The 24843-nt window shown below is 49.3% G+C and overlaps 2 protein-coding genes across 3 annotated transcripts in view; one reads left to right on the top strand and one right to left on the bottom strand.

Moving 5' to 3' along the window:
* The first annotated feature begins 6632 nt into the window (after nucleotides 1-6632).
* On the top strand, nucleotides 6633-14702 carry ADPRH (ADP-ribosylarginine hydrolase). Of its 2 annotated transcripts, none has more exons than XM_083855786.1 (4): nucleotides 6633-6680; nucleotides 7347-7693; nucleotides 12363-12723; nucleotides 13392-14702. In XM_083855786.1, the coding sequence occupies exons 2-4, from the start codon at nucleotides 7381-7383 to the stop codon at nucleotides 13777-13779; spliced, it is 1062 nt and encodes a 353-aa protein (XP_083711912.1). In that variant the 5' UTR covers nucleotides 6633-6680; nucleotides 7347-7380; the 3' UTR covers nucleotides 13780-14702. The 2 variants fall into 2 exon arrangements, with proteins under 2 accessions (XP_083711912.1, XP_083711913.1); XM_083855787.1 differs by lacking the exon at nucleotides 6633-6680 and adding an exon at nucleotides 6813-6899.
* A 185-nt stretch (nucleotides 14703-14887) lies between these two features.
* IGSF3 (immunoglobulin superfamily member 3) overlaps nucleotides 14888-24843 on the bottom strand; it is a gene marked incomplete at its 5' end in the record, with an annotated part of 185936 nt that continues 175980 nt past the window's right edge. Inside the window, 4 exons of the mRNA XM_083855286.1 lie at nucleotides 14888-17828; nucleotides 18563-18997; nucleotides 22774-23181; nucleotides 24770-24840. Coding sequence (XP_083711412.1) covers nucleotides 17578-17828; nucleotides 18563-18997; nucleotides 22774-23181; nucleotides 24770-24840 — 1165 coding nt within the window. The 3' untranslated portion in view covers nucleotides 14888-17577. The remainder of the gene's footprint in view (nucleotides 17829-18562; nucleotides 18998-22773; nucleotides 23182-24769; nucleotides 24841-24843) is intronic.

The raw sequence follows: 24843 nt of genomic DNA, 5'->3' as shown, positions 1-24843 counted from the left end.
AACAGCATGAAAAAGATCTCACACTCCTCTGCCTCTTACAGCTCCCCAGCTACTCCAGACTGACAGACCAGAGACCAACACATTTCCCACACCCAGCAAATGTCTGGGCTGACACAAAGCCGGAGCCCTGGGCTCATGCTCTTGTCACATCCATGTCAAGCAAGGAGCTGTCCTGTGCTCCTGCTGCTGTGGGGCTGGGGTAGAGCACAGGGATGGGGTCTTTGATACAGGATGAAAGCACAGGTGTGATTTTCTCCTCTGCTCCAAGCAGAAGTGACTGCTCAGAGGCAGTGCAGAGCCAGAGGTACAGATCACAGCAATTCTAAACCTACAAGGAGGGCAGCATCCTTATCCCCATGCCTCTCTCTGTCTTTTGGACTTATTTTCTTAACTTTCAACAACATGAGGTCTGACACCACATCAAATATGCTTAGGTTTTTTTTCCCCAAACCAGATACTCTTACACTGTCTTGCAGCTTTGTGCAGCCACATACCTGGCAGATCAGCAGCCATGTCCTCCTAGACCTCAAGTGCTGTCTCAGTTTTAAGAGCAAGAGGTTTCACAGTTAGCAGCTTCCTTTGCCTAGTGATTGCTGTCAGGAGCTTGCCTGTCCTTTCTGCTGGACCAGGCTCATCCTGGGAACACACCAGGAGACTGGCCACAGCATCAGTGTTTTTGGTGACCCCTCTAAAGCCTTCATTGCCCTGCGAGTTTGGGTGCATGCACAGGGTGAGGGTTAAGCTGGAAGGGCGGATGCCACTGCCAGAGTCCTTGCTCCTCCTTTCAGGAGGACTCTTCCATGCATCAAAACAATGTCACCACTGAATTGCATCACACAAAGCACGTAAATAGAGAAAGGAAACATAGGCAGATATTTTTAAGCCTTGTCAGACCAGTGGATAAAATAGAGCATTCAGTGATGTTGCTCATATGTTCCTCTTCCGTCACAAACCAGCACTTCCCAATTCTCTGAAATTCAATTCATGAAGAATCAAATGCAGAAGTAACTTTTCAAATGTCCTTTTTGCTGTTCCTAAGCCCTTTCTCATTAATTCTCATGCCCTTTTGTTCTTTTAGTATATGTTCAAAAGCAGGAGTCAGTCCCAAGAACAGCAGCATTACAGAGGGAGCTGGTGACGAAATAGCCACAAGAGAAAGACAAGAAAGAAGGCCCAGGTCACAACCCAGCATCAAGAAATCCCTGTTGGTGGAATATAACCACCCAGTCAAGTAACTCAAAGCAACCACAGGGCTTTTCCTAACCTATCTTACCTACAATTTCGCCTACTCTCAGTTTAAATCATTCAAGTGGAGGAAAGTCATCCTTCAGCCTGCCAGGCCCTGGTACTACAAGCCCTCCCCAGTAAGCTAATAGGAATTTCTGAGTATCATTCCCATCCACCTGCTTTCCTAAACTTCAGCTACTGCCTCCAACTCTTCCTCCCTCAAGCTTAGCTCTTGTGCCTGTACACAGCTCACGATTTCCTCAGACATCCTGAACACACTTGCAACTTGCTGGCAGAAGGAAGAGAAGCCCTTACTCACCAACCTCGTTCCTTTCTCATCCTTATTTTTACACTACTTCTATCCTTGCAAAATCAGGAGCCTCAGCAGAGCTTTGGCTGGGATTGGAGGGCTGTGCTTTCTGTCCCAGACAACTGAGCTCCTTCTCCTGCAGCTGTTCTTCATTTTCCTTGCACCTGGCACATCTCTTCTACATTGTGGACTTCAATCATGCTCCCCAAACTGTCTCTTTTCCCACAGAATGGAAAAATCTGCTCTCAAGGCAGGAAAGCACATCTAACACTTCAAACATTGCTGCTTGCACAATGCAGGAAGAGCATCATTGTTTCAAAACTTACAGTATGATGAAACTTTCTCCCCTCCCACCGCTAAGCACCACATTCCATTAGCGTTTATTCTCACTGGCAAGTGCCAAGGACCTCCAAGTTTAGCCTGCTGGTGCTGTAGGGTGAGTTGAGAGTGGTTGTAAGGCAAGATTGATGGGCCCCTCTGCTTGCAGGCTTGTCACACCTCTGACGGGCTCCCCTCCACCCTGATACTCTCTGAAAGGACACAATCCAAAAAGAAAATGTCACCTGATTCACAGCAAGGAGCAACTGGCTTGTCAGCCATGGAGTTTCAGATCCACCACTGGAGCCAGGTATCAGCTCCACGAGAGCTCTCTGGGATTGCTTCAGTGATGTTCCCAGGCTCAAAAGTAGGATTTGGAGTGTACGTGGGAGGTTCCTGCCCACACTCTCCCACTTACCAACATGTCAGTTATGAACCTGATGAAGGGGCAGTAAAGATGAGTTTGCAGTTCCATTTTGTAGATGTGGACAAGGGAAAGGTGATTACAGTCCAGCAGATGCTCCCTGTGCCCCTGACCTTTCTGGTTGTCTCAAGCTGGCATTGCAGTGCCTCTCTCTGTGGTAAGGCAATTGCCCTGTTTATCTTCTGCCCTGCAGAATTATTGTTATTTGAAACAGTTAAATTCTGTTGCATTTTTTATATTTTTGTTTTTAAATCTGTGTTAAATGGCTTTTTAAAGCATCATGAGGCGAGCAGTAGGTGCCACAATGAGCAGAACACACTGATTTTCCACCATTTCCCTTTTGCCCTGGAGAGTGAGTCAGGCCTGCTCTTAGCTTGTGGAAGACAAACCTGGAAAGAGCAAGGCTGATATTTCTGCAATAACTCTGTTTTCTTCAGTAAGAGACTAAAAGTCCAGTAATCTCTGAAACCCAGCTGCCCAGAGACACCTCTGGTCCTGCAAGGGCATCCTGCAAGGGTGAGTGCTTCCCTTGCACAGGCAGGCAGGGTCACACACCACTGCCCTGCCAGGACTCTGCCCAGGCTCACCACAGAGATCCACACCTCATGTGGCACTTGCCTCCCCTGCTTTGAATGCCCCTGTTACAGAGCATTGTTATTTATTGGCCAGTGACAGGTGACAGACTCATGCTTGGGGACTGAGAACTGGGGTAAGCCCAGAAATATTCCCCACTCAAAAAAAAAAAAAAAAAAAAAAAAAAAAAAAAAAAAAAAAAAAAAAGGCCAGCTGTTGTTACAGAGAAAAATGAACTATTAAAAGAATGAGAGACCCAAAAAGATTCTGTGGAAAGTCTGAGAGGGCAAGGAGATGATAAATAGAGGAGGTGAGAAAATGAGCATTCCAGATGTGCCTTTACAGTCCCATTTTGGGGACAGCTGCAGGATCTAGAACAGGGACACTGATGTGTTTAATTGCACCAATGCATGCATTTTTAATGTTCACCTTTTTTCTAACTCCTAGCCTGAAGGCCTCATGTAGTTCTGAGGAAATGTCCTTCAGGGTCTCAATCAGTTTGTAGCTCCAGTGCTGCAGTGCTACCCTTCACAGCCCCCTCTAATAGGAGTCCTCAATCCTGAGCTCATCTAGAAAGGCAAATTTTTTTAGTCAGAAAGAATTACCCTTTTTTTCCAGATGAATGTAAAGGAAAATTCTAAGTCTAAGTGAGTGCTAACCACAGTGTCCAACACATGGCAGGGGCAGGTCAGCAAGCTGCTCCCAATGTGGTACTTCCCAGAAGGCATATCCTGACCACTGGTTCACAGTGGTCATTAATATTTAAATTTTCATAATTAAAATAATTTTCATAATTAAATTTTCATTAATAAAAGATACAGCAAACCCCCAGAATTGTGCAACACAGTGAGTCAAACTCTTTGCAGTGCTCAGCATCAGAAGGCCATCTTTACAAATGGGGAGAAATGTGCCCACCTCCCCACACCACAGTCTGAGCCAGGGAAATGCTTCCCTGCAATCTCTTGGAGATGGAGGTGCTCCCTGACAGAGAATGCTCTCCTAACCCACTTGTGGACATCCCATGGGACTCACACACGGAGATCCCTTTGGGATCAATGCATCCCTTTGAGCTTGAAGACTGCTGCTCTCCCCACTCCTGGTTTGCAGGCTCCTGCTGATGGTTTCTGCTGCTGGATCACTATCCGCTGTCTGTCTGCAAGAAGCCCTCAACACTTTTCTCTGATATCTCTTGGATGCCACTTAACTGCACTGCATGTACATCATGTTCTCATTTTTTAGGAAGCTGAGAATTCAGGAAGCTGGAAGCAATCAAGAGAACCAAACATCTCAGACCCACAGGCCATTTTCTGCCAATGTAGAGATGATGTCCCATCTTTCTCCTCTGTTTGAGTAGCCCTGTGACTTTCCTCTCTGCTCTGCTGTCCTTGAGGCTGGAGCAGAAGGCATTTCTCACAGACAGCCATTCTGCAAGACAAAAGCAGGAGGGGTTTTCCCTCTCACAGGCCCAAACCTTAGGAGCAAAAAGCCCCACTTTGCTTCTGAGCACTGCACCAACCTGGGTAAATTCAGAGCTGTTCTAGAGAAAACAAAATGAAGCAGAGAAGCAGAAAAGGTCATCAGGCACTGCTGGCAGTGTTGGAACATCGGCAGCTTCTTTTCCCACTTCCTTTTCTGTTACGATTTCTCCTGCTAGATGCTTCTCAAACTCCACATTTGCAACAGGGCATAGAGGAGGAGTAGATCTAGGAATGAACCTGGCATGGTGAAGCATCAAGGCCATCGTGGCTGATGTTCCCATGCAGACCTGTGCTCTCAGCTACCTGAATTCCCCCATGGCCACCTCCAAGCACCCCACTCTGACTTGCCCCCAAATTCCCCAGGGACTCTGCTCTGACCCAGCACTACGTTGGTGATTGCCCTGAAATCCCCCAGGGCTGCGGCTCAAAAACTACCACCGCTTTCTCCCATAGGCACCAAGGGGGAAATTTCTGTTTTCCCTCCATATAAGAGGTGCTGGTACCTTCTGTGGTGAATGAGAGCTCTGGAGACCTGGTGTGGAGGTGATCATGAGCTGGTAAAAATGTTCAGCTTCCACAAAGTGCAATCCCAGCCATGCTCAGTCCTGCCTCTTGCTCCTGTGTTGTGCTCCTATCCCTTCCTCATCCACTGACCCCTTCAGCCACCTAACCACTACCAAAACTAAAAACAAAGGATAAAGCCAGGCAGTGGGATCACAAGGCACCTCAGGACACTATGTAAAACAGCACTGCTGGACATAGTAAAGATCAGCCCTGGTCTGGGAGGGTTGGGGTCATCAGGGAGCTGATCTGGGCCAGGCTGGGGCTGTGGGGAAAGTGTTGCCCCCAAATACCAAATACTGAAGAGGTTGGCTAGAGATGAGGAGGCTCAGGGGTGATCTCATTGGTCTCTTCAACGACCTCTTCTACAGCCTCTTCTACCTACCTCAGAGTAGGTATTAGAGAAGGTTTTTCACTATTAGGATGGTCAGACATTGGAACAGGTTGCCCAGGGAGGTGGTGGAGTCACCACCCCTGACCATGCTGAAGAGGTGTCTGGATGTGGCCCTGGATGATGGTTTGTGGTTAAGGGATTAAAGTGATTGTGCTGGGTGGATGGTTGGACTCAGTGATCTTGAAGGTCTCTTCCAACACTGATTATTCTGTTGGAAATGATGCAACTTTAAAAAATTTTGATGTAACTTTACTCATGGGGTTGTTCACCTTTGCCCAGAGGGAGGGGGATTGAAGTTTCTCTTTAAAAGATTCTATTCAAAGAGATTGAGTGAGGTCTGATAAGTTTAACAGCTATAGAGTGGGAGTTGCCAGAAAATACACAGGAGGTAAATGGACATTAATGAACATTGCCTCGGATGGGGTCAGAAACACCTGGTCTGGGAAAAGATTGACAAGAGAACCAAAGAATGAGGGCCTAATCAGCATCAAAGGGGAAGGGATCCATAACCAACAGGAGATCGAATACTCAGAATTGTGTAATTTAAGACCAATGAATGTGAATGTCTTTGTTTTATGCATAGATGGGTGAAAAGTCTAGCAAAGAACCACGTGTGGTGGACTGCCTTTCACTGCGCAGCCTGGACATGCGTGGATGACACGATTTCTGCTGCACACCCTGGCCAAAATAAAGTAACGCCGTGATTTTCTAACACTGAAAAGACTTTGTCAGTGAGTTCCTGTTTTCCCCGCAGTTTCAGCAGCAGTTCTGTGGCTCTGCTGGGGGGCAGGCACAGGGGCAAGGCAAGGATTGCTGGCAAGGGCTGGAGGCTCCGCTCGGGCTGCACCGAGGAGGGGAAACACAACCCAAAGCTGAGGAAAGCCCTCCCAAAACCCAGACACAGAGCGGGATCCTGCTCAGCCCGGAGGAGGAGGAAGGGGCCGCTCACTCAGCGCCTTTTCCTTTTCTGAAACGACGCGAGCAGTTGGTTTCCGCGCGTCGCGCTCATTCCCCGGTGCCAGTTCCCATTCGGGGCCGGGGCGGCTCTCCCGAGGGCGGGCAGCCTCCCCTCAGCATGGAGGCCGCACAGCCCGTCCGCCTGCGCCGCCCCGAGGCCGCCCCGGCCGGGGGGGACGCCCAGGAGGGCCCGGAGCCCGCCGGGGAGAGCCCGGGGGCCGCCGAGGAGGAGCCGCGGCCGCTCACACCGCCCCGGGAGGCCGCACAGGGCCGGGCCGAGGGGAGAGGCCCGGTGCGGGTTAAAGAGGCCGGGCAGAGGGCCGAGCAGGCCGGGCGCCGATGGCCCGTGGCCCGGGGCTGCCCCCCGTGCGCGCCCCGCAGCCTGCTGAAGGTGGTGGCCGCGCTGGCCGCGCTGGCCGGGATCGGGGCGCTGGCTGTGTGAGTACCCGGGCCCGCCCGCCCCCGCCGCCTCTGCTTCTCACGGGAGAAAAGGAGAAGCAAGCCCTGGCCTGGGGCGGGTTTAGGGGGAGGGCGCGGTCGGTGTTTCCTGGCTGAAGGTGCCGTGGGGCGGGAGCGCTGCCGGTGTGAGCTCCCGCTGCTGTCGCCTGCCCGAGGGTCGGGGCTTGGTGTCACCGCCACTGCCTGGCCCTGCCAAAGGTCAGCCGAGCCTTACCCTATACACCCCTTCCTCCTGTACCCCCGAGGGGCAGCCTCGCCTTACCCCAGGGCACTAAAGCCGCTGGGTGCTGCTCTGAGCTGGCTCATGCACTCAGAAAGGTGGAGAACGTGGTTGTGGTCAAATTCCGCACATGGTTCAGCAGTCCTGCCCGTGGTTTTTGGTCTTTGAGCCGGGTACGATATGTAGCATTATCCTGGGCTGCTACCAGCATCCCAGCAGGACATCCCCAGGTGCCCCTGGCCCAGGGGCTGCCACACTTACCCACGGCAGCTGCACAGGCTTCGTGTGCTGTGAAGAAATTCATCCTCTGAGTGAGACTCATGTGCCAGGCTCCTGCCAGCCTGCTGGAGCTTAGCAGGACAACCCTATACTGCTCTGGGAAAGGTTTAATTCTCATTCTTCTTATCTTTTTTTCTTTTTCCTAGTGTCTTCTACATTGAAGTAGTTGTGAGACGAAAAATGTGTCCTAGGGAGGTGGAAAACTACGTGGCATCCATAGTGCTGAGTGCACTTGGAGACACGCTGGGATTTTACAACGGGAAATGGGAGTTCCAGATGAGTGGCCCAGTCATCCACAAGGAGCTGGAAGAGATGGGGGGACTGGGCAATTTCAGCATCCAAGGCTGGAGAGTCAGCGATGACACCGTGATGCACCTGGCTACGGCCGAAGCCCTGATAGCTGCTGGGAAAAACCCAAGCCTACCACGTCTCTACTCCCTGCTTGCAAGGAAATACAAGGAGTGCATGAATGACATGGAGGGCAGAGCTCCAGGTAACCCCTCCATCGTGCTGTTGCTCAGGTCTCTCCTGCAGCTTGGAGCTGCAGCTGGCCCTGGCTCTGCTTTTGGCTGTTTAGAGTGTTAACTGCATTTCATGTAAAGCCAAAAGTGTTCCACACTCAGTACCTCTTTCAGGATGAGCTAGAGAATGGAATAAGGCAAGCTGAAGGGGTTTGGGCTTCTCTGAACTAGATGAAAAATACAGTGGTTTTCCCACATTCACAAAACGTTCTTCTGGGTGTGTTTGAGGCCTAGCCTCAGCTCGGGAAGGGTGATGGCTTTTGCACTTGGGATTCCTACATTCAGTGGATAAAAAATACACATTCAACCACTGAAATGCACACCCTGAGATGCAAAGCAACATATTTAAACCAAGAATACAGAACTTCTCATCAGAAACACAACAAATTACATGTATTTAAAGGCACAAAGATCCCTGCTTGGAGTAATTACACTTTCTAAACCCAAAGTCCACTTGTAGCTAGCTCTGCATGCCTGCTTTCTGCAACAGGAAGTCAGGCCACAATCTTCTTTTATAACCCCTGTACTTCCGTCATCTCTCATTTCTCTGCATAGACACAGTGGTGCTGAGTTTGTGCCACAAGCAGTGGGCCTGGCAGTATCCAGGAAGGGCACCTTGACAGGCTACAGCAGCCAAGATACCGCACACAACACATCCCTGTGGTTCCTGGTTCACCCAGCCCTCCTGACCCAGCTCTTCCCCGAGGATTCCACCTGTCTCTGTGCTCATGGCCCAGACTCTTCTGGATGCTTGGGTTACATTTAAATTGGAGCTGCTTAGGCTGGGCCTCTGAATTTGACCAGGGCAGGAAGCATGAAGTATCCAGGAAACACTCAAATTCAGCTGTCCTGTGCAAAGTTTATACACTGAAATTGTATGTATGCTTAGACGTGCTTATTTGGAGTGGCAAGAGTATGTCAAGAGTCTTCTGTCTTGACATTAAACATGGGAAAGGCCAAATCTTGCCACTGAGCATAGTGTATTGGAGCTGTGCATTTCCAAAATAAACCAGGTTGGAAACCTGAACAGGAATTTATTCTGCTTACCTTTCCACAGTGAGCCCCTATCCTTGTGTAAAGAGCTAAATTATCAATCTTCTTTTAGCACCTATATCCCAGTTGTTGGAGTGGCTTAATTAATAAAATATTTAGGAAGGGCTAAAGATGCTTGTCAGGACAACCAAAGTTGGCAGATCAAACTTCCAAGAGATTCACTGCATTTTTGGTGAAGCAGCATAGTTTAGTTCCCCCAACCAAGATGGACTAACCACAGCTGGCAGTGAGACAGCACCTGGAAGAATTTTCACTAATCTTGGTGACTGAAACCTAAGATGAAAAGGAGAAGAACCTAAAATTTAAATGTTAGTAGTAAATAATATCTAAGGATAATAGGACATATAAGGCATTCCTTCTGTGACTAAAATGAGCTGCAATATGTCCAAAAGAAGTTCCCATTTGGAAGTGAAGAATTTGAAAGCAAACTTGCTATGGACATTAAGAGGAATGACAAGGAAAGGTCAGATTATCTAGGTAAAGAAAGAAATACACATTGTTTAATAGGTCCAAAGACAATTTAACATCTTACAGTCAGACTTGCTCCTGCTGCAGTTACAGGAAAGGCATTCAGCTCTGAGAGTTTGAATCCTGACCCTTAGCAGTTTAATTCTCACTGAAGGGAATACCTAATCCAGCTGTCTGGAGTCTCCATGCCATATTGACAAGTCCTAATGATAAAAGTTGCATCCCAGTAACTTCTTTTGGCAGTTCAGAATAAATGGATTTTAACTGAGAACAAAACCCATGGTGGTGCTGTTCTGGCCTAAGTACTCACCTGGGAATTGCAGCCCTGAAGGCTGAGAATGGAAAGTTGCTGTTGGAACTTTTGCCCAACACAGAAGAGATTTCCTTAGAACAGTGGGGGAAAGTCACACTGATGGCTCACACGAGGGAGTCCAGACCTGAAAACCCAAAGCTGCAGTAACAAAGGGATTCCCACAACGTTCTGAGTCACAGGGCAGCCACAGTAGGGTCCCTCAGGGACACAGCCCCAGGAGAGAACTCTGAGGGTAATAATTCAGTGACAAGGTAATCCCTGCATCCACTCTGGCTATTCTTGAGGTGCCACAGTCCCAAATTCATTGCTCCCTGCAGATTACAAAGGCAATGAATTAAGCAAGCATAGACATACTTCTTTTTTCATGGTACAAATATAGCACTTCCCCAGAAAACCTTGTCTTTTGGTCTTAATCCTCTCTCTTTGGAATTATTTACCACTATGTGGTTTAACTCACCTTTTTTTATATGTTACTGATCAACCCCAAACAACTGTTACTGTCTGTGCTCTTGAAGAGTCTAGGTAAGCGGAATGAAAGCCTATCCCAAAAATTGTGTCCAGCTGTTCTTGAAACAGTTTTTCAGGTTGCCCTAATTCACACAGTACTTTTTCCTTGCATTTCTTCTTTCCTTAGACCAGTACCATGCATGGGTTACTTTTAATTTCCTGTTGTTAGTAACAAAGGATTCCTAACCAGGATGTGAAGGATTTCCGAAACAATTTCTTAATTCAAGAACTCCCTACAGCAGTTTTTTTAAAAACCTGTTTTTAAAAAAAGGCCTGATGTGATTCCAGCTTAGTCTTCCTAAATCAGCTTTCCAATGTTTTAATATTTTAACAGTTCAAAAGTGTGAGGGACAATACTTGTAATACTTCCTAAATCGTGAGACTCTGTTGTACAACCCTTTGTTTTACACAATTTTTCCACTTGCAAGTTACCAGTAGTCATATCCTAAAATATGCATAGGCTTAAAGCTCAAGCAAAATGCATTGCAAAATAACCAGTCTTTCTTTCCATTTAAAGCCTTGTCATCTTCCTCTTTATTTTAGCTGCAATTAGTGAAAGAACAATCTCACTTTTTATTAAGGACTGAGGTGTGTGGTCTCAACCTGCTCAGACATGTCCTGAAGAAATGTTTTTCCTCCAAGTTTCAGCAAGAGCAGTCTTTGCTTTTGTTATACAGATTTTGATTTTAAGCTACCCTAAGTCCCTGTGCTCTCTCCCCTCCCCCTTGGTTTCCTGGAATAAGTTCTCTGTTACCAGAACATACAAAGAGAGTAGTTGGCACAGCTCTACTGCTTTGTTTGACACGTTCATTTTAATGTCCTGTTACAGGTCATTGGCTACAATGCTTGGTGTGGTGGTGAGATTTTTAGAAAAATGCCCCAATTTTCTGTTAGTCATCATGAAGTTGAAAATTATGCTGATATCCCTCTTAACAATTTTGATACACGGCAGCCAGCCCTGAATTAGTAAACTACCTGAAATTTAGAGGCTTGAACATGTTCTCACACTGAGACATCCTAAAAGCAAACTCGCAGGCACTTCACTTAGAGGTTGGTGGTGACCAGTCCTAGTAGAGCTAAAGACACTTGGCCCAGCACGTGACATTATTCCTGACAGTGCCCAGCTGTTAGTTATTTTTAGCATACATCCAGAAGCCAGTCTTAAAGCTGTGTGTGGATTTGGAGATATTTCAGTGACAAGGGTGCCGTAAGTGCAGTAAAACAGACTGACATAAAGCAAACCCTACTGCCAAACATGTACCCAGAAGTGCAGAAGCCAAGAGCTCTGTAGGAGACTTAGTGCAGTACCTGACTGAGATTAGTAAAGTCACAGATCATGGGGACTGAGCTGCACCAAAGTGAGGTGAAAGATAATTCAGTGTTCCAAACCTGTTTTTCCTTTACGCACAAGCATTTGGGCTTAGCTCTCAAAACATTTCACTGTCTTGGCTGGGGAAGCTGGCTGGGCTCTGAAATTTGGCTGGGTTTTCTTTGTCCTATGAATGTGTTAGTCTGAAGAAGCAGCACTGGAAGAAGCAGAGTAATTTCTTTAAAAACTAAATAGCAGAAATATGAAAGAGATAGAGGTGGGCTTGCCTCAATTCTTTTAGTCTTTCTGCAGTTACCTTTAGTGGCAGTGTTTGGAGATGAACTTGTGAGCTGGACAAACCTAGTACAGCTGCTCTTCAGCTTATTGGAAGAAGAGTACAGTAAAGCCAGTTATGCAGACTTGTTGAGGTGAGGTGCTACACTCAAGGATTTCTGACAAACTTAACCTGCAGCAAGGGAGAGCTGGAAGACATTTTCCATCAGTGTATTTTCTGTTAGTGAGGAAATGGGAAAGATTCCTGAGAAGCTTGTGAGGTCTCTGCCTTTATAAGTCCTGTGAAAAATCAATTACCTACCTAGACTTGCCTTGTGTCAGAGATCCTACAAACCTGTTTACAGAGAGAGCGATATCTAGGTAAATGTGTATATGTCTATTAGTATATATGTTTTATGGATAACACAAAATGTAAATATAAACTATGTCAGTAAATGAGCGGTGAATTGTTTCCTACCCTCTAGACCTTCTAATTATTTTCAAACAAACAAAAATTATGCAGGATGCTCCAGCAGTTTAAGGCAGGATATGTATGTGAGCAGACAACGTATGTTTTTAAAAGGAAGCTCCAATCCCTTACGCAGAGCGATGCTTTCTTCCCCGCTGCCCTGCCTGTATCCCTGTATCCCCCTTGTTCCCAAGCTCTCTCCTGCTGATATTTCTTCTTTCTCTTGGGCTGTGTGGCTCCTGTCTGCAGGTACCATGTGTCTGGAAGGCACCATGAAGCTCGACCCAGGGCGGCCGGACGGCTGGCGGATCCCGTTCAGCCCGCGGGCGGGTGGCTGCGGGGCCGCCATGCGCGCCATGTGCATCGGGCTGCGCTTCCACCGCCCCGCCCAGCTGGACACCCTGGTCAAAGTCAGCATCGAGAGCGGCCGCATGACCCACCACCACCCCACAGGATACCTGGGCGCCCTGGCCTCAGCCCTCTTCACGGCCTATGCGGTCAACAACATGCCCCCTGTGGCCTGGGGGAAGGGGCTGATGGAGGTGCTGCCACGGGCAAAAGCCTATGTGCAAGAGTCCAACTACTTTGTGGAGGAGAACATGGAGCAATGGTGAGCTGCACTCCCTGCATCACCGTTTCTTAAAGCCCCCATGTGACAGGGTGAGCTCTGCTCACACCTAAGTTTCAGTAATCACATTATGGTAAACTCCTAGGGCAGCACACACCTGCCACAGGATCAAATCAATTCAGAATACCTCAACTTGGGGGAAAAAAAAAGGCAGGTTGTATTTGGGTCATGTAGTTGTGACCGGATCCAGTATGAAGTACCTAGACTTGTCATCTCATGCAACTGTGACCTTATGAAAGATGGCAAGCAGGGCTGGGGAACAGCATCAAGCTTAGGGCTGAGCTCAGTTTGAAAGTTATAACCAAATCTGCATATTCACGACACCTCTGTGTGCAGGGGCACACACAGAGGTAGAACTGCTCTGAATTTGGGAAGATGACTCAGTTCTCACTCTGAGCCTTTGAATCCTGCAGGTGCTGGGCTGCCTTCTCTCACGTGGCTGGAGGGAGGGGAAATCTAACTCACTGAAACATGTCCTCGTGCCTCTTACTGTAAATCATGTCCCTAGTTTTGACAAATGGGGGTTGCCTGCCATTCTGCCGAGCCCTTCCTCTGGGCTCTTGACGCGGCGCGTTTTCCGCTGGCGCCTGCCTGGCGCTCAGCTCTGTGCCGCTGCCCTGACAGCCGCTCCATCCCATCCCGTTTGGCAGGTCTTACTTCGAGGAGCAGTGGAAGAAATACCTGGCGGAGAGAGGCATCTCGGACGGCATCTCATCACCCAAGTTCCCGGCCAAGTACGGCGTGGAGGAGAGGGACTCGTTCTACACGGCGCTCAGCTACAGCGGCTGGGGCGGCAGCAGCGGGCACGACGCGCCCATGATCGCCTACGACGCCGTGCTGGGTGCCGGGGACTCGTGGACGGAGCTGGCCCACCGTGCCTTCTTCCACGGCGGCGACAGCGACTCCACGGCCGCCATCGCCGCCGGCTGGTGGGGCGCCATGTACGGCTTCCAGGGGGTTCCCCCCTCCCTCTACGCCCACCTGGAGTACAAGGACCGCCTGGTGAAGGTAGCCAAGGACTTGTACAACCTCAGCTAGGCAGGAGATTGCGGCAGGGCACCCCACAGGCGCGCTTACCCGTGCTCTCTCGCTTGGTTTGCAAACCTGCCTGGATTAAATCTCATGCATGTAAGCCAGAGCCAGACCTGCCTTTTCTCTGTGTGTTGGCTTCAGGGGGGAGGCCACGTCGGCACTAGTTTGGGGCTGGTGGTTGGATGGGAACACACAGTGGTCCCCCGAGACATCCCTCCTGTGCTGCAGGGTGGCTGCACATCATCTGGTCCTCAAGAGGAGCAGGAGCACCCACTGCAGCCCTGCTGGACATGCTGCAGCAGCAGGACAGGCAGCAAACCCCATTCAAGCTGCCCTAAACCAACATCCTGCCCCTACAAGGGGAGCAGGGGCCACAAGCAGCCCATTGTGTCTGGGGACAACAGAGCTTTCTCATAAAATTATTTTAGCTGAGGATATTTTTTTGTTTCAAATGAATCTGGAAGAAAACCCCAAATCTGACCTTAAAGCTGTGTCATCAGCACGTTTTACCCAATTCCACGCCCCTCCTGTAATACAGGTATGAATGCATCATGCTACTTCCCTATTTCAAGTGAATGTGGGAATTCAAGACTACTGCCCAAATCCTTACTTAAGGCAAAAGCAGGTAATGAGTATTAACAGGTTGCATTTTACATCAGCTTCTCTAGTGATCTATATTCTGCTTTCATCAAGGTTACTAAAGGTAATTTGTTTAACATTTGCTATGCATAATTCTATCAAAATAAGGTTTTTCTTCAAATCTGGACTATGACACAGCAAAGTACTTTTACTGTTTTCAGAACAATTTCAAAACCAGTGTATCCCACTCAATAAAAAGACCTGACAGGCCTCTGTTAAATGCTATATTCTGTTATGGCATAGGTTGAGGGATGGATGGGGTATGAAATCAGAGGTGCCAGGTGTCTGCAAGCTCCAGCTGCAAGAGAGAGATGTGCTACGATTGGTAGGGAGAGGAGTTACTTCATCAAGGAGTAGAGGCAAAGGGAGAGGGTTCCCAAAAGGAGTGCCTCAGCACACCTTTATGCTGTGAGTGCACATAAAGGCAAAATAAAAGCCGAGATCTGACAAAAACCAGCAGCAATAGGATTCACAATTTCAACACAGTTTACTACAGCTGTTGGGTGTGTTGTATAAAACATGTTTTAGTGCAACATAGTACAAAGTTTTTGTTGGGGTTTTTTTTCCACTTTTTGCTTTTTTAAAAAATCCCAAACATTTTTCCACATCATGCATGGACAGGGAGAGAGACCCTGTCTCTCTTTCTTCTTCAGTTCATTACAGAAAGTTACCACTGAGAGAGTGGTTTGAAAAGCTTTGTGTTAAAACTTTTAACAGGAAGAGTCTGCCTTATAAAAACTGAGAGAAGTTTGAGACTGGGCAACACACTGCCAGAGCAATGGAGAAACGTCACCAGCAAGGTACATTCAGGGATCACCATAGAAACCACTTCCCAGGAAAGCCTGGGGTCTGTGCAGGAACCACATCCCCCAGTGGGGCAGGGCCATGGGGCAGGCCTTCAGGAGAGCCCTGCTCTGGAGCAGACAGGTTGGCGAGGAGTGTGGCTCGGGTGCAGAGCAGAGCTCTCCCAGGAAACAAGGGCTCCTGCCGACTTCATTTTCTCTTCTTCCTTAAAGCTGAATTGAGTCGTGGTTCCTGCCCAGGAGCAGGACATACAGGAGATAGTACAGTTGGGAAACAATACCCACTGGCTGCAGCTGTTTGCACCTCGGTTCTTCACTTCCATTCACTTCTCATCCCACTCCTCTCTTTGCAGACGTCTTAGGCAGAAAGGGAAGACAAGTGTGCGGGTGTGCGATACATACAGGAGTGTGATTTTAGCATATGCTGGGGCCAGTAAGCAGTTACGTCTTGAGGAGGCAGACTTCACAGAGGGACGAGTGAAACTGGGGCTTCCCAGCAGAAGACGACACCAGTGCTGTTCTGGTAGAGGTGCAGAGGTGGCCAACTCCAAACGCCTTATCACGGGACGATCTGCAGCCACGTGGGTCCTCTCCCAGACAGGAGCAAGGCTTCACGGTGCAAATCTCCTACCTGAAGCTCCACCACCTCTGAAACATCAAGGCATCAGGGTCTAACTGACTTAGTGCTACAGAGCATCTGCTGAGGTCCCCCTGCTCCCAGAAAGCAGTCCAACCCTCCAGAGAGGACAAGGGCTGTGGGTATGGCACCTCTCACACGTGGGGCAGGGGGGGTCTGGCGGCTGCACCCATCCGCCCCCGGTTGGCTTCAGCCACGCTGCAGAAAAATAAATGGCCAGATTTGCCAGGAAGACATCGAGGAAGACAACAAAAGGCCGTTTTTGGCAAACATTTTCTTCCGCCAGACATAACGCCTATGGGAGGAGGAGGCAGCTTCCTCCACAGGACAGGGCAGGGGTTCTTGGCATCAGGGGGTGCAGGAGGTCAGGTGCCCCATGTGGAGAGAGCCCTGGTTTGGTTCACGAGAGCCATATCTTTCACAGAAAGAACAACATTTCCTGCCACGATGACTCTTACAAGAGTAGGTGACTTTACCAGGAGGGGGAGCTTATGGAGAAACGGATTCTCTTCCTGAAGTCTCAGAAACAAACAGCAGATGCACATAAATGCAGGGGGAAAATTTCTCTTGGCCAAGGGGACAGGGAAGTCCCCAGGGTGCTGATGTGCTGCAGGCCCCTTGCTTTGTCCAGGCTCACACTGGCGAGCAGTGCAGCCACAGGAAAACTCGTGACACGTGGTGGTTAACTGCACATCCTGATTACGTGGCATGTTTGCTACTGGGCTCCTTGGCTGAACCATCCACGGACTGTGAACCTGACCCATGGAGCTTCTCCTTTCCTTCCTTCCTAGAGTCATTACTTTGGTCACGTTGAAGCCTTCAGAGACTGGATTAAGCCTCCCATTCCCAAATGACTGGGGCACAGAGGAGATCTGCCTCATCAGAGATGGCAGCATGGACACCAGGGAGGAGCATGACTCTGGTGAGACAATACAAGGACCCTCTTTACTACAACATAGTCAGGGCTTTCAGGTGTCCTTCCTTTCCCCCCTCTTCAGTTCCTTGAGACAAACTAAACTGCTTTTGTCCTGACCACAAGCATGCTTAATATTCACTCTCTCTGAGACCTGGGAACACTCCCAAAAGGTGAATTGCTCCCTCCTGAGAAAACAAGTAAGATGGAGGCAAGAAGATGCTGAGGCTATAGCCAGTCTTTGAAATGGACCTCTTGATAGACAGCCCAGTTAACCCCTTTGGGGACAGACCTGGCTTTGTCTGTTTTGGAAGGAGAAGCTAGCTCAGTGCACCTTGAGAACAGACCTTCTTCACTGTGGCACTGAATCCGAGAAGGAAAAACAGTCTGTTTTGGAAAACATATACATTTACTTCCAAAGGGATCATCCCAGGAGCAAATACCCCCAGGGAACTCCACACTGTGTGGAAGGCAGGGAAAGTCTACAGTTTGAGTGACCAAAAAAAGAAACAATAAAAAAGTAACAGCCGAAAACAGCAACTGATGTGAATCAAATTAGTCTGAGAGGAACATCTGCTATGTACAGCAAGTGCCTCTGTCCATTGGGATGAGGGGGTATGTTCCCACAGGTGCTGGAAGAAGCCTTGGACCTTCTTGCTCCTGCTGGCTGGGCAGAGCTCAGCCACGGTGTCGGAGCACAGACGCTGAAACAAATGAAACAAGAACAACAAACCCCAGTGTGCTCCTCAGGGTTCCCGGTGTGTATCTCTGCTTCTCTCCCTCTGTACGTCCCTACAGGTGTCTCTGCCTCTTTAGTCTATGGTTCCCGGGTGGATGCTGAGGACTGGTGGCTCTAGGCAGGTTGGAGAGTAGTTGAGGTGAGGCTCTTTGATCCACAGCAAGGGAACCCCATTCTTGCCCTCTGAGTTCTTGCTGGAGTTTCGGCTCTTGAACCGCACCAGGAGGATGGTGATGATCAAGATGCCAAAGATGGGGAAGGGGTAGAAGAACACAAAGTAGAAGAGGGCGTCATTGGAGCAGATGACAGACTGCAGTGTGGAACCTGGAAAGAGACACAGGGTGGTCACATTTCATGGTTTCTCTGTAATCAGGGCATGCAAACTTCCTCAGAAACATCGAAAGCCACATGCTCATTATTCTATGTCAAAGCAGAAGGTGAGGCTCTGGGAAAAATAACAGTGTTAGAATAGAGGAAAGTTCTAACAGGATATGTTTCAGCTTTATCCCCCAAGAGTTTAATGAGTGATAGAGTCCTCTCTGGTGGAGATTTTATAGTATCTTATAAATCAGGGAGCCTTGCAAAGCCTGTATTCTCTCAGTGGTGCTACACAAAGGTAGCAGCACCTCAGGATCTCTATCTCCCTTAAGGGCCCACAAAAAGGGCCCTCAAGATCTCAGTTACCTCTAAACCATGCAACAGCTTCTAGAGTTGATGTGAGGAGACCCATGTGCCACAACCTATGCTCTTGTGCAGAGCTAATCCAACTTCCCCCAAAGGGGAGGGTTAAAGCCCAGTGGGTGGCAAGGCCTGTCCCCACTGACTCCAGACACACCAGGTGGTAAATGCTGTGGGTACAACACCAGTACAGAGCTAGGTGCAGTATGGATACTTAAGGCAGAGCATGAGCTGGCAAGAAACACTGAGCTGACTGGAAAAGTACCAGCACCACAGACTTGCCCCAGTCCTACTCGTTCCTTGGCCTTTTCATCTTGGTTGACCCAAAGATGCAGAGCATGCCAGGGCCACGGCCCCAGCCAGTCATCACCTCTCCTCACCTGCATCCTGCACGTGCACGGCGACCATCCCTGACTCCTCCTCAGCCAGGCGGTACCAGACGCCGTTGGGATCCACCAGCCACTCCTCCACTTGGCACGAGTAGTTTCCTGTGTCCGCACCGCCGGCCTGCAGCACTGTCAGCCGGAAAAGCACCGCCGAGAGCCTCTGGAAGCGCAGGCGGCCCTCCCAGCGACCGGCCTCAGGACTGAAGATGGCATCGGGGCCCACACTCAGCACCACTTCCCTCTCCTCCTCCTCCTGCTCCTCGCCCTCCTCCGCGTGCTCGCCCGCCTCCTTGGCCCGCAGGTTGTACCACGTCACGGCAAAGTGGGACTCTGGGCTGGAGCGGGACAGGATGCTGCAGTCCAGCGGGAAGGACTCCTTCTCCTGCACCGTCAGGTTGGCAGTGGCTGTGTCCACCTGCAAGGTGGGATCTGAGATGACAAAAAGCAAGAGTTGAGCACTGAGCTATCATCAAAACCATCCTATATCAACACAAACTGTCATGACTCTGGTGCTGGGCATGATCCAAGCAAAACCCAAAGCTTGATGCAGCCTGCCAAGACTCACAGGTTCCTCTGAGGCCAACCCTGCAGGCACAGCATCCTCACCCCACCACACACCATCTGGCACAGGGTCAAACAGGTGCTGGCTGCAAGCACCATCCTACCCCTGCCCATCCTCACCCCAACTAAGGGACAAGAGGAGGAAGCTGCTGCAGCTGATCCAGACATGCTACATGTCAGGATACCAAGGTCTGGTGCGCATGCTGAGGAGCAATGTGCTATTCCTCTCCCCAGCTACTGCTGCACAGAACATTGCACTCCCTGCTTTTTGTTTCTTTGAGAGTGTTCATAGGACTTGGAAATCCTTATGACAGAAGAGAAGAAGACCTCTTCCAGCAGCTTGGGAAGTCATTTAGGTAAGGGGTTCTGCCACTGAGATGGTCTCAACACTGATGCAGCAAGGATGCTCTAAAAGTCTTCCTCTCATTTTTTTTCCCTCTAGTGCTTGCTGCAAGGCTAAAGAGATGTTTTTACTGGAGACACAGTGGCCAGAACCCACGATGAGTTGATTAAAGGCTGACTTCAAGAGCAATTAACATTTGGTTTAGTCATCCTGCCAGGGAGCACATACTCTGGGGATCACAATCAGTCTGGATCTAAGCTTTCATTTAAAGATTAAAAAGCCCTTTCCAAAGCGGGAGCTGAGCAGGAAGGGCAATAGCTCACCGAAGACAGAGGCACTTTCTCCTTCAGAGAGGAGAGCTGGGCAAGCCCTCCCTTGTGCAGACCCTGGGTGTCCCTGCAGGAGGAGGCTGCTGTCCCTCAGCTCTTATCAGCCACAGGGCTGCTGTGCCCAGTGGGCTTCTCATTACAGCACCTGCCCAACACTTTTTAAATGGTCCCATGAGGAAAACCTTAATTAAGACCAGAGCTCTTCAGGCCATAAGCAGTATGAGTATTTGCAGTTCACATCTTCACAAAGAAGGCTCCTGAGAGAAACAGGAATGAGTTAAGTCATGAAATTTTGGGGACTACTGAGGTAAGAAAGGAGGAAGGGAAGGAAATGGCTTGTCAAAACTGACACAAAGTCCCCCTCACCTTTAGCAGGTTAAGCATAAAGAGAACTGATGTCTGAAGTTGCTGAGAGGTTTTTCCCCCTCCTTTGCTGATGATTATAGCCCTAACAGATGAGGCTGGAGATCCTCACTAATGAGACATGAATCACAAGCACGATTAGTCATTTTGTTAAGTACTGACTGCTATGAAACAAAAACAAACAACAACAAAGCACTTTCAGAAAAAAAAAAAATCTTTGATTAGTGCACTCCCAAACTCCCTCTCTTCTTCCCACTCCACACATTCTTCTGCAATTCAAGAGGAGCCTCAGAGATTTTTCCTGCTGTTCATTATCCCCTCCATCAGGGCTGGCAATTATCACACTGGATGGAGAGCTGTAGTGATAACCCAGCATGGCACAGAGGAGGTGCTTTGGGAGGTGTCTCTGCTCAAGCCATGCTGGCCAGCGAAACTTCCCAAGCAAAGATGTGGCAGATAAGGGCTCTGCTGTCCCCTAAGAATGCTCCTCCTCCATAGTACAAATCTCTGCTAGGAATGACCACTAAAATCTTTCCAGAACCTCACGCTTTTGCCAGCTCTGCACAGTTATGAGGCTGACATCTTGCTGGAATGGGCAGGCATGAAGCCCTGCAGAATATGCGGAGAGTGGTTGCTTTAGAAGCTGGAAAGTACTCAGTGAAGGAGCACTGTACTGTTATTTGTCCTACAGCCTTTAGGACTGACATTTAATCTTGAGTCATATGCCTCAAAAACTAGGGAACTTGTATTTTCCAAGGTAAACTACCTTTGCATGTTATCTGTTGTTAAAACAGGCAAAACTTAGCAGAGTACTCTGGGAATCTGCTTTTCATGGCTTAGGAGTCCATCAGTGCTGGTCAGTTTTTAAGAATCACCTTTTGGGAGCACAGGAGCAGGCAACTCCACTGTGTCTCAAGTCAAGCAACACTGGCTGAACAGCAACTCCTTGTGGAGCTCAAGAGGAGAAAGAAATTGTATGATCTCTGGAAGCGAGGCTCTGCAGGAAGATTACAGAGCTGTAGCTCATATATGGAGGGAGAAGACAAAAATGTCAAAGGTCAGTCAGAGTTGAAATTGGTCAGTGTTGCATCTGCACTTTTTTAAGGCTGTTAATAGCAAGATGATGTCTGAAGAAAATGTTGAACTGATATTTGCTGAAGACAGTTACCTATTTAATAGGGATTTAAAAAAAGCAGAGGCATTCAATGTTTTTTTTGCCTCAGTCTTTAATAATACTGATAGACCTTGGGCTGCCCAGTCCCATGAGCCAGAGGACCACAAGTGCAGGAACAGTAACTTTGTCATCTGCAGACTCTGAAATTGTGAGGGATCAGCTGTATCAGTCGAGTGTCCACAAGTCCATGGGGCCTGATGGGATTCATCAGTTACAGCAGGATCCCGCCTGAACATCATCCCAGGGTCCTGGGAGTCTGGGGAAGTGCTCTTTGGCTGGAAGCTGGCCTGTATATATACCAATTTACAAGAAGGACATGAGGGAAGACTCAGGAAACTACAGACCTCAGTTAGAAACCTCAGTTCCTGAAAAAATCATGGAGAAGATTATCCAGGGTACTACTGAAAGGCATTCAAAGAAAAACACAGTCATCAGACACAGCCAACACAGCTTCACAAAGGGGAAGTCTGGTTAAATAATTTAGTATCCTTGTGGCACCTGCTCTGTCAGTGGATGAAGGAAAGGCAGTGGATGCAGTTTTTCATTTTCAGTAAGGCTTTTCATATTGTCCCTCACAGCATCCTTCCAGCTATGGGGAAGTTTCTTGGTGCACTGAGTGAAGAACTGGCTGAAGGGCAGAGTTCAAAGGGATACAGTGAAAGGGGTTACTTCTGGCTGGTAACTGGTCACCAGTGGTGTTCCCTCAGAGTTCAGTTTTAGGGCCAGTGCTGTTCAATATATTTATCAAAGATCTGGATACAGGAGTTGAATGCACCATTAGCAAATCTGCTGGCGATACCAAACTGGGAGGTGCTGCTGACTCTCTTGAGGGACAAGAAGCCTTACAAAGCGATCTAGATAGATTGGAGATCTGGACTTTATTGAATAGAACAGAATTTAACAAGTTGAAATGCCTGGATTTTACACCTAGGTCTGAGTAACACCATGCAAAGTAGAACTGGGAGAGGAGAAGCTAGAGGAGCAGTCCTGCAGAAAGGGATCTGGGGGTGCTGATTGACAGCAAGGTCACTAAGACTCAGTAGTGTTTCTCCACTGCCCTCTTCTCACGAAAGGACCTTTCCCCTGGGCCACATACCTGGGAAGCACAGGTAGCTTCTTCCATCCTATTCTCAATCAAAACGTGAGTAAAATCAGGAGCCTACCATATTTAACCTGCCAAAAGTGTTAGGAAAAAAAAAGCAGATGCAGTGACAAAATGCCAAGCCTACGTAGTTGTATTTGCAGAACTTGCTGTACACTCTTTCTAGAAAAGCCAGAATGCAATCAAGAGGACACGGAAAACGGAATCAGAATGGTTTGCCCCATGGTCCTGCCCTGTGCTTGGCCCCAGTGTTGCTGACAGACAGATGGTGATCCGTGTTTGCCCAAGAGGGCCCAGGGTTGCTCAGGACAGACGGCACCAGAGCCCACTCACCTGGCTGCCTGACTGCGAGGGTGATGAGCCCGGAGACATCCTCTGCGCGCTTGTACCAGCGGTCTCCGGGGTCCAGCAGCCACTCCTCCACGCGGCAGCCGTAGGCGCCACTGTCCCGCACGGTGGAGTTCTGGATGGAGAGCAGGAAGAGGCCCGGGGCCGGGCTCTCCAGGTGCAGGCGGCTCCGCAGCTCTCCCAGCACTGCCAGGTCCCCATAGTGCAGTGTGCTCTGCCGGCTCAGCCAGGCCACCACCTCCTTCTCGGGGCGGCCCGGCCGCCACACCGACCACTCCACCTGCAGCTGCGAGGAGGGGCTGGTCCGGTTGCTCACCAGGCACTCCAGGGTCACCCACTCGTTCTCCAGCACCGTGATGTTCTTGTGAGTCTGGCTGACCTGCAGGCGGTTATCTAAGGGAAAAGCCCCATTAAAAATTCAGTGTGACCAAGGGCTGCAAGGGTCCTTTGTCTCCCCACAAGCCTTTCATGCATGGCCACAATCCTGGGGTGTGATGGAAGTAGAGGAAAAAATGATGGAGAAAGGAAAGGACAAAAAATATAGAGGAGGAGAAGAAAATAAGGCTTGTGTTTTTTTAGGGTCTTCTGAAAATCTCAGGCTAGCCACCAACAAATGGCTAGCATTTCAGTGCAGGGAATTGGAAACCCACTATCTCCTAGAAGGACCTGGAAGGCCCTAAGTGCACAGAAACCTAATGAAGGAAGATCACACCTCACTCTTTTCTTGTTCTCCTCCTAGGACGAGGCATTAGCCTGATCACACCCAAGGAGTAAGCCCCCCCTACTGTGGGAAAAAGGAAAAAAACAGCAAGGTGGAGAACAGAGAGCTGATTGCAGGGAACCCCCACTGCAAAACAAGAAGTGGCATGAGGGCAAAGTCACATGCAGTGTTTTGCTGCCTCAGGAATGTCCCTGGTTTTTGCTCCACAACTTCATTGATACACAGGAGGGTGACTGGAGTCAGCTCTTTTACGCAAAATGACGTGTCCAACTCTCCTAAATCCCTCACAATTCTTTCCAGGGCCAGTCTGGACTTCCCAGGTACCGCTGCTGCAGCCAGCAACAAGCACCGTACTTCCCAGAGAGAGGTGGGCAGTGCAAAGGGGGCAGTTACAGTTCTCCCAGCCCTGACCACCCCTCAGCCATCCTGGGAGTCTGCAGACAGAAATGAGGAGCTGGCACTGGCAGCAAGCCACGGCCTGCTGTGCCTCCTGCAGTATGTGACCAGGCAAAGCTGCACTGGGGACCACGTCCAATATCCCCCTTGCACCCTTGTCCACAGAGCTTGTGTCTAGCCAGCCAAATCCAGACAGAGAAAATGCACTAAGCACCCTACTCCAGCCCTGATATCCAACTGCATCCAACCTGCCTGAGGGATTTTATCTTCCAGACACAAGCAGCTGGAACAAGCAAGGACAAGGCAGGCTTCCTCATGAAGTACCAATGCTCTGGACAGTACTTGCCTCCTTGACTCTCACCTTTGCCCTTTGTCCCGGCTTATGGAGCCTATATTTAGCTCCTCCACCAGCTTACCTTTATCAGTGTCATCCACTGCCACGGAAACCACCCACAGAGCATATTTCTCCTTTCCTGGCAGCCAGCTCCCCACTTTATTGAACGTTATTCCCATCTCATGTGCAAAGGGAAAAGAGACAAGGCTCCCTGCGCCTGCCAGGATACAGGCACAGAGTAAAATTAAACTGTGTGCAAGACATAAAAATGCTTTCCCAGACAGGCACACAGGGGGTTCTGTCTCAGTAAGTCGCTAGTTGACACTCTTGCTACATGAATACTCTCAAGAATAATGAAACCTGGCTGGAATGCAGTGGCCCTACAGACTTTCATGTGGGGACACTGAAAGGCACACAAGCTCAGCCTAGAGGGACAAGGGTCACGTCAAAGGAGGGAAAACCCTCCTCCCAGGCAGGGCCGTGCAGGCACGAGGACACCAGGACAGGGAGCCAATGCCAAGACTACCCACCTGGCTGCTTGACGGTGACCTCGGTGCGGCCCGACACCTCCTCTGCCAGCTTGTACCAGGCGTGGTTGGGGCTG

The sequence above is a fragment of the Zosterops lateralis genome, assembly GCF_965231275.1.
Source record: "Zosterops lateralis genome assembly, chromosome: 2".
Lineage (NCBI taxonomy): Eukaryota > Metazoa > Chordata > Aves > Passeriformes > Zosteropidae > Zosterops > Zosterops lateralis.
This window is presented reverse-complemented; position numbering and strand designations above follow the sequence as displayed.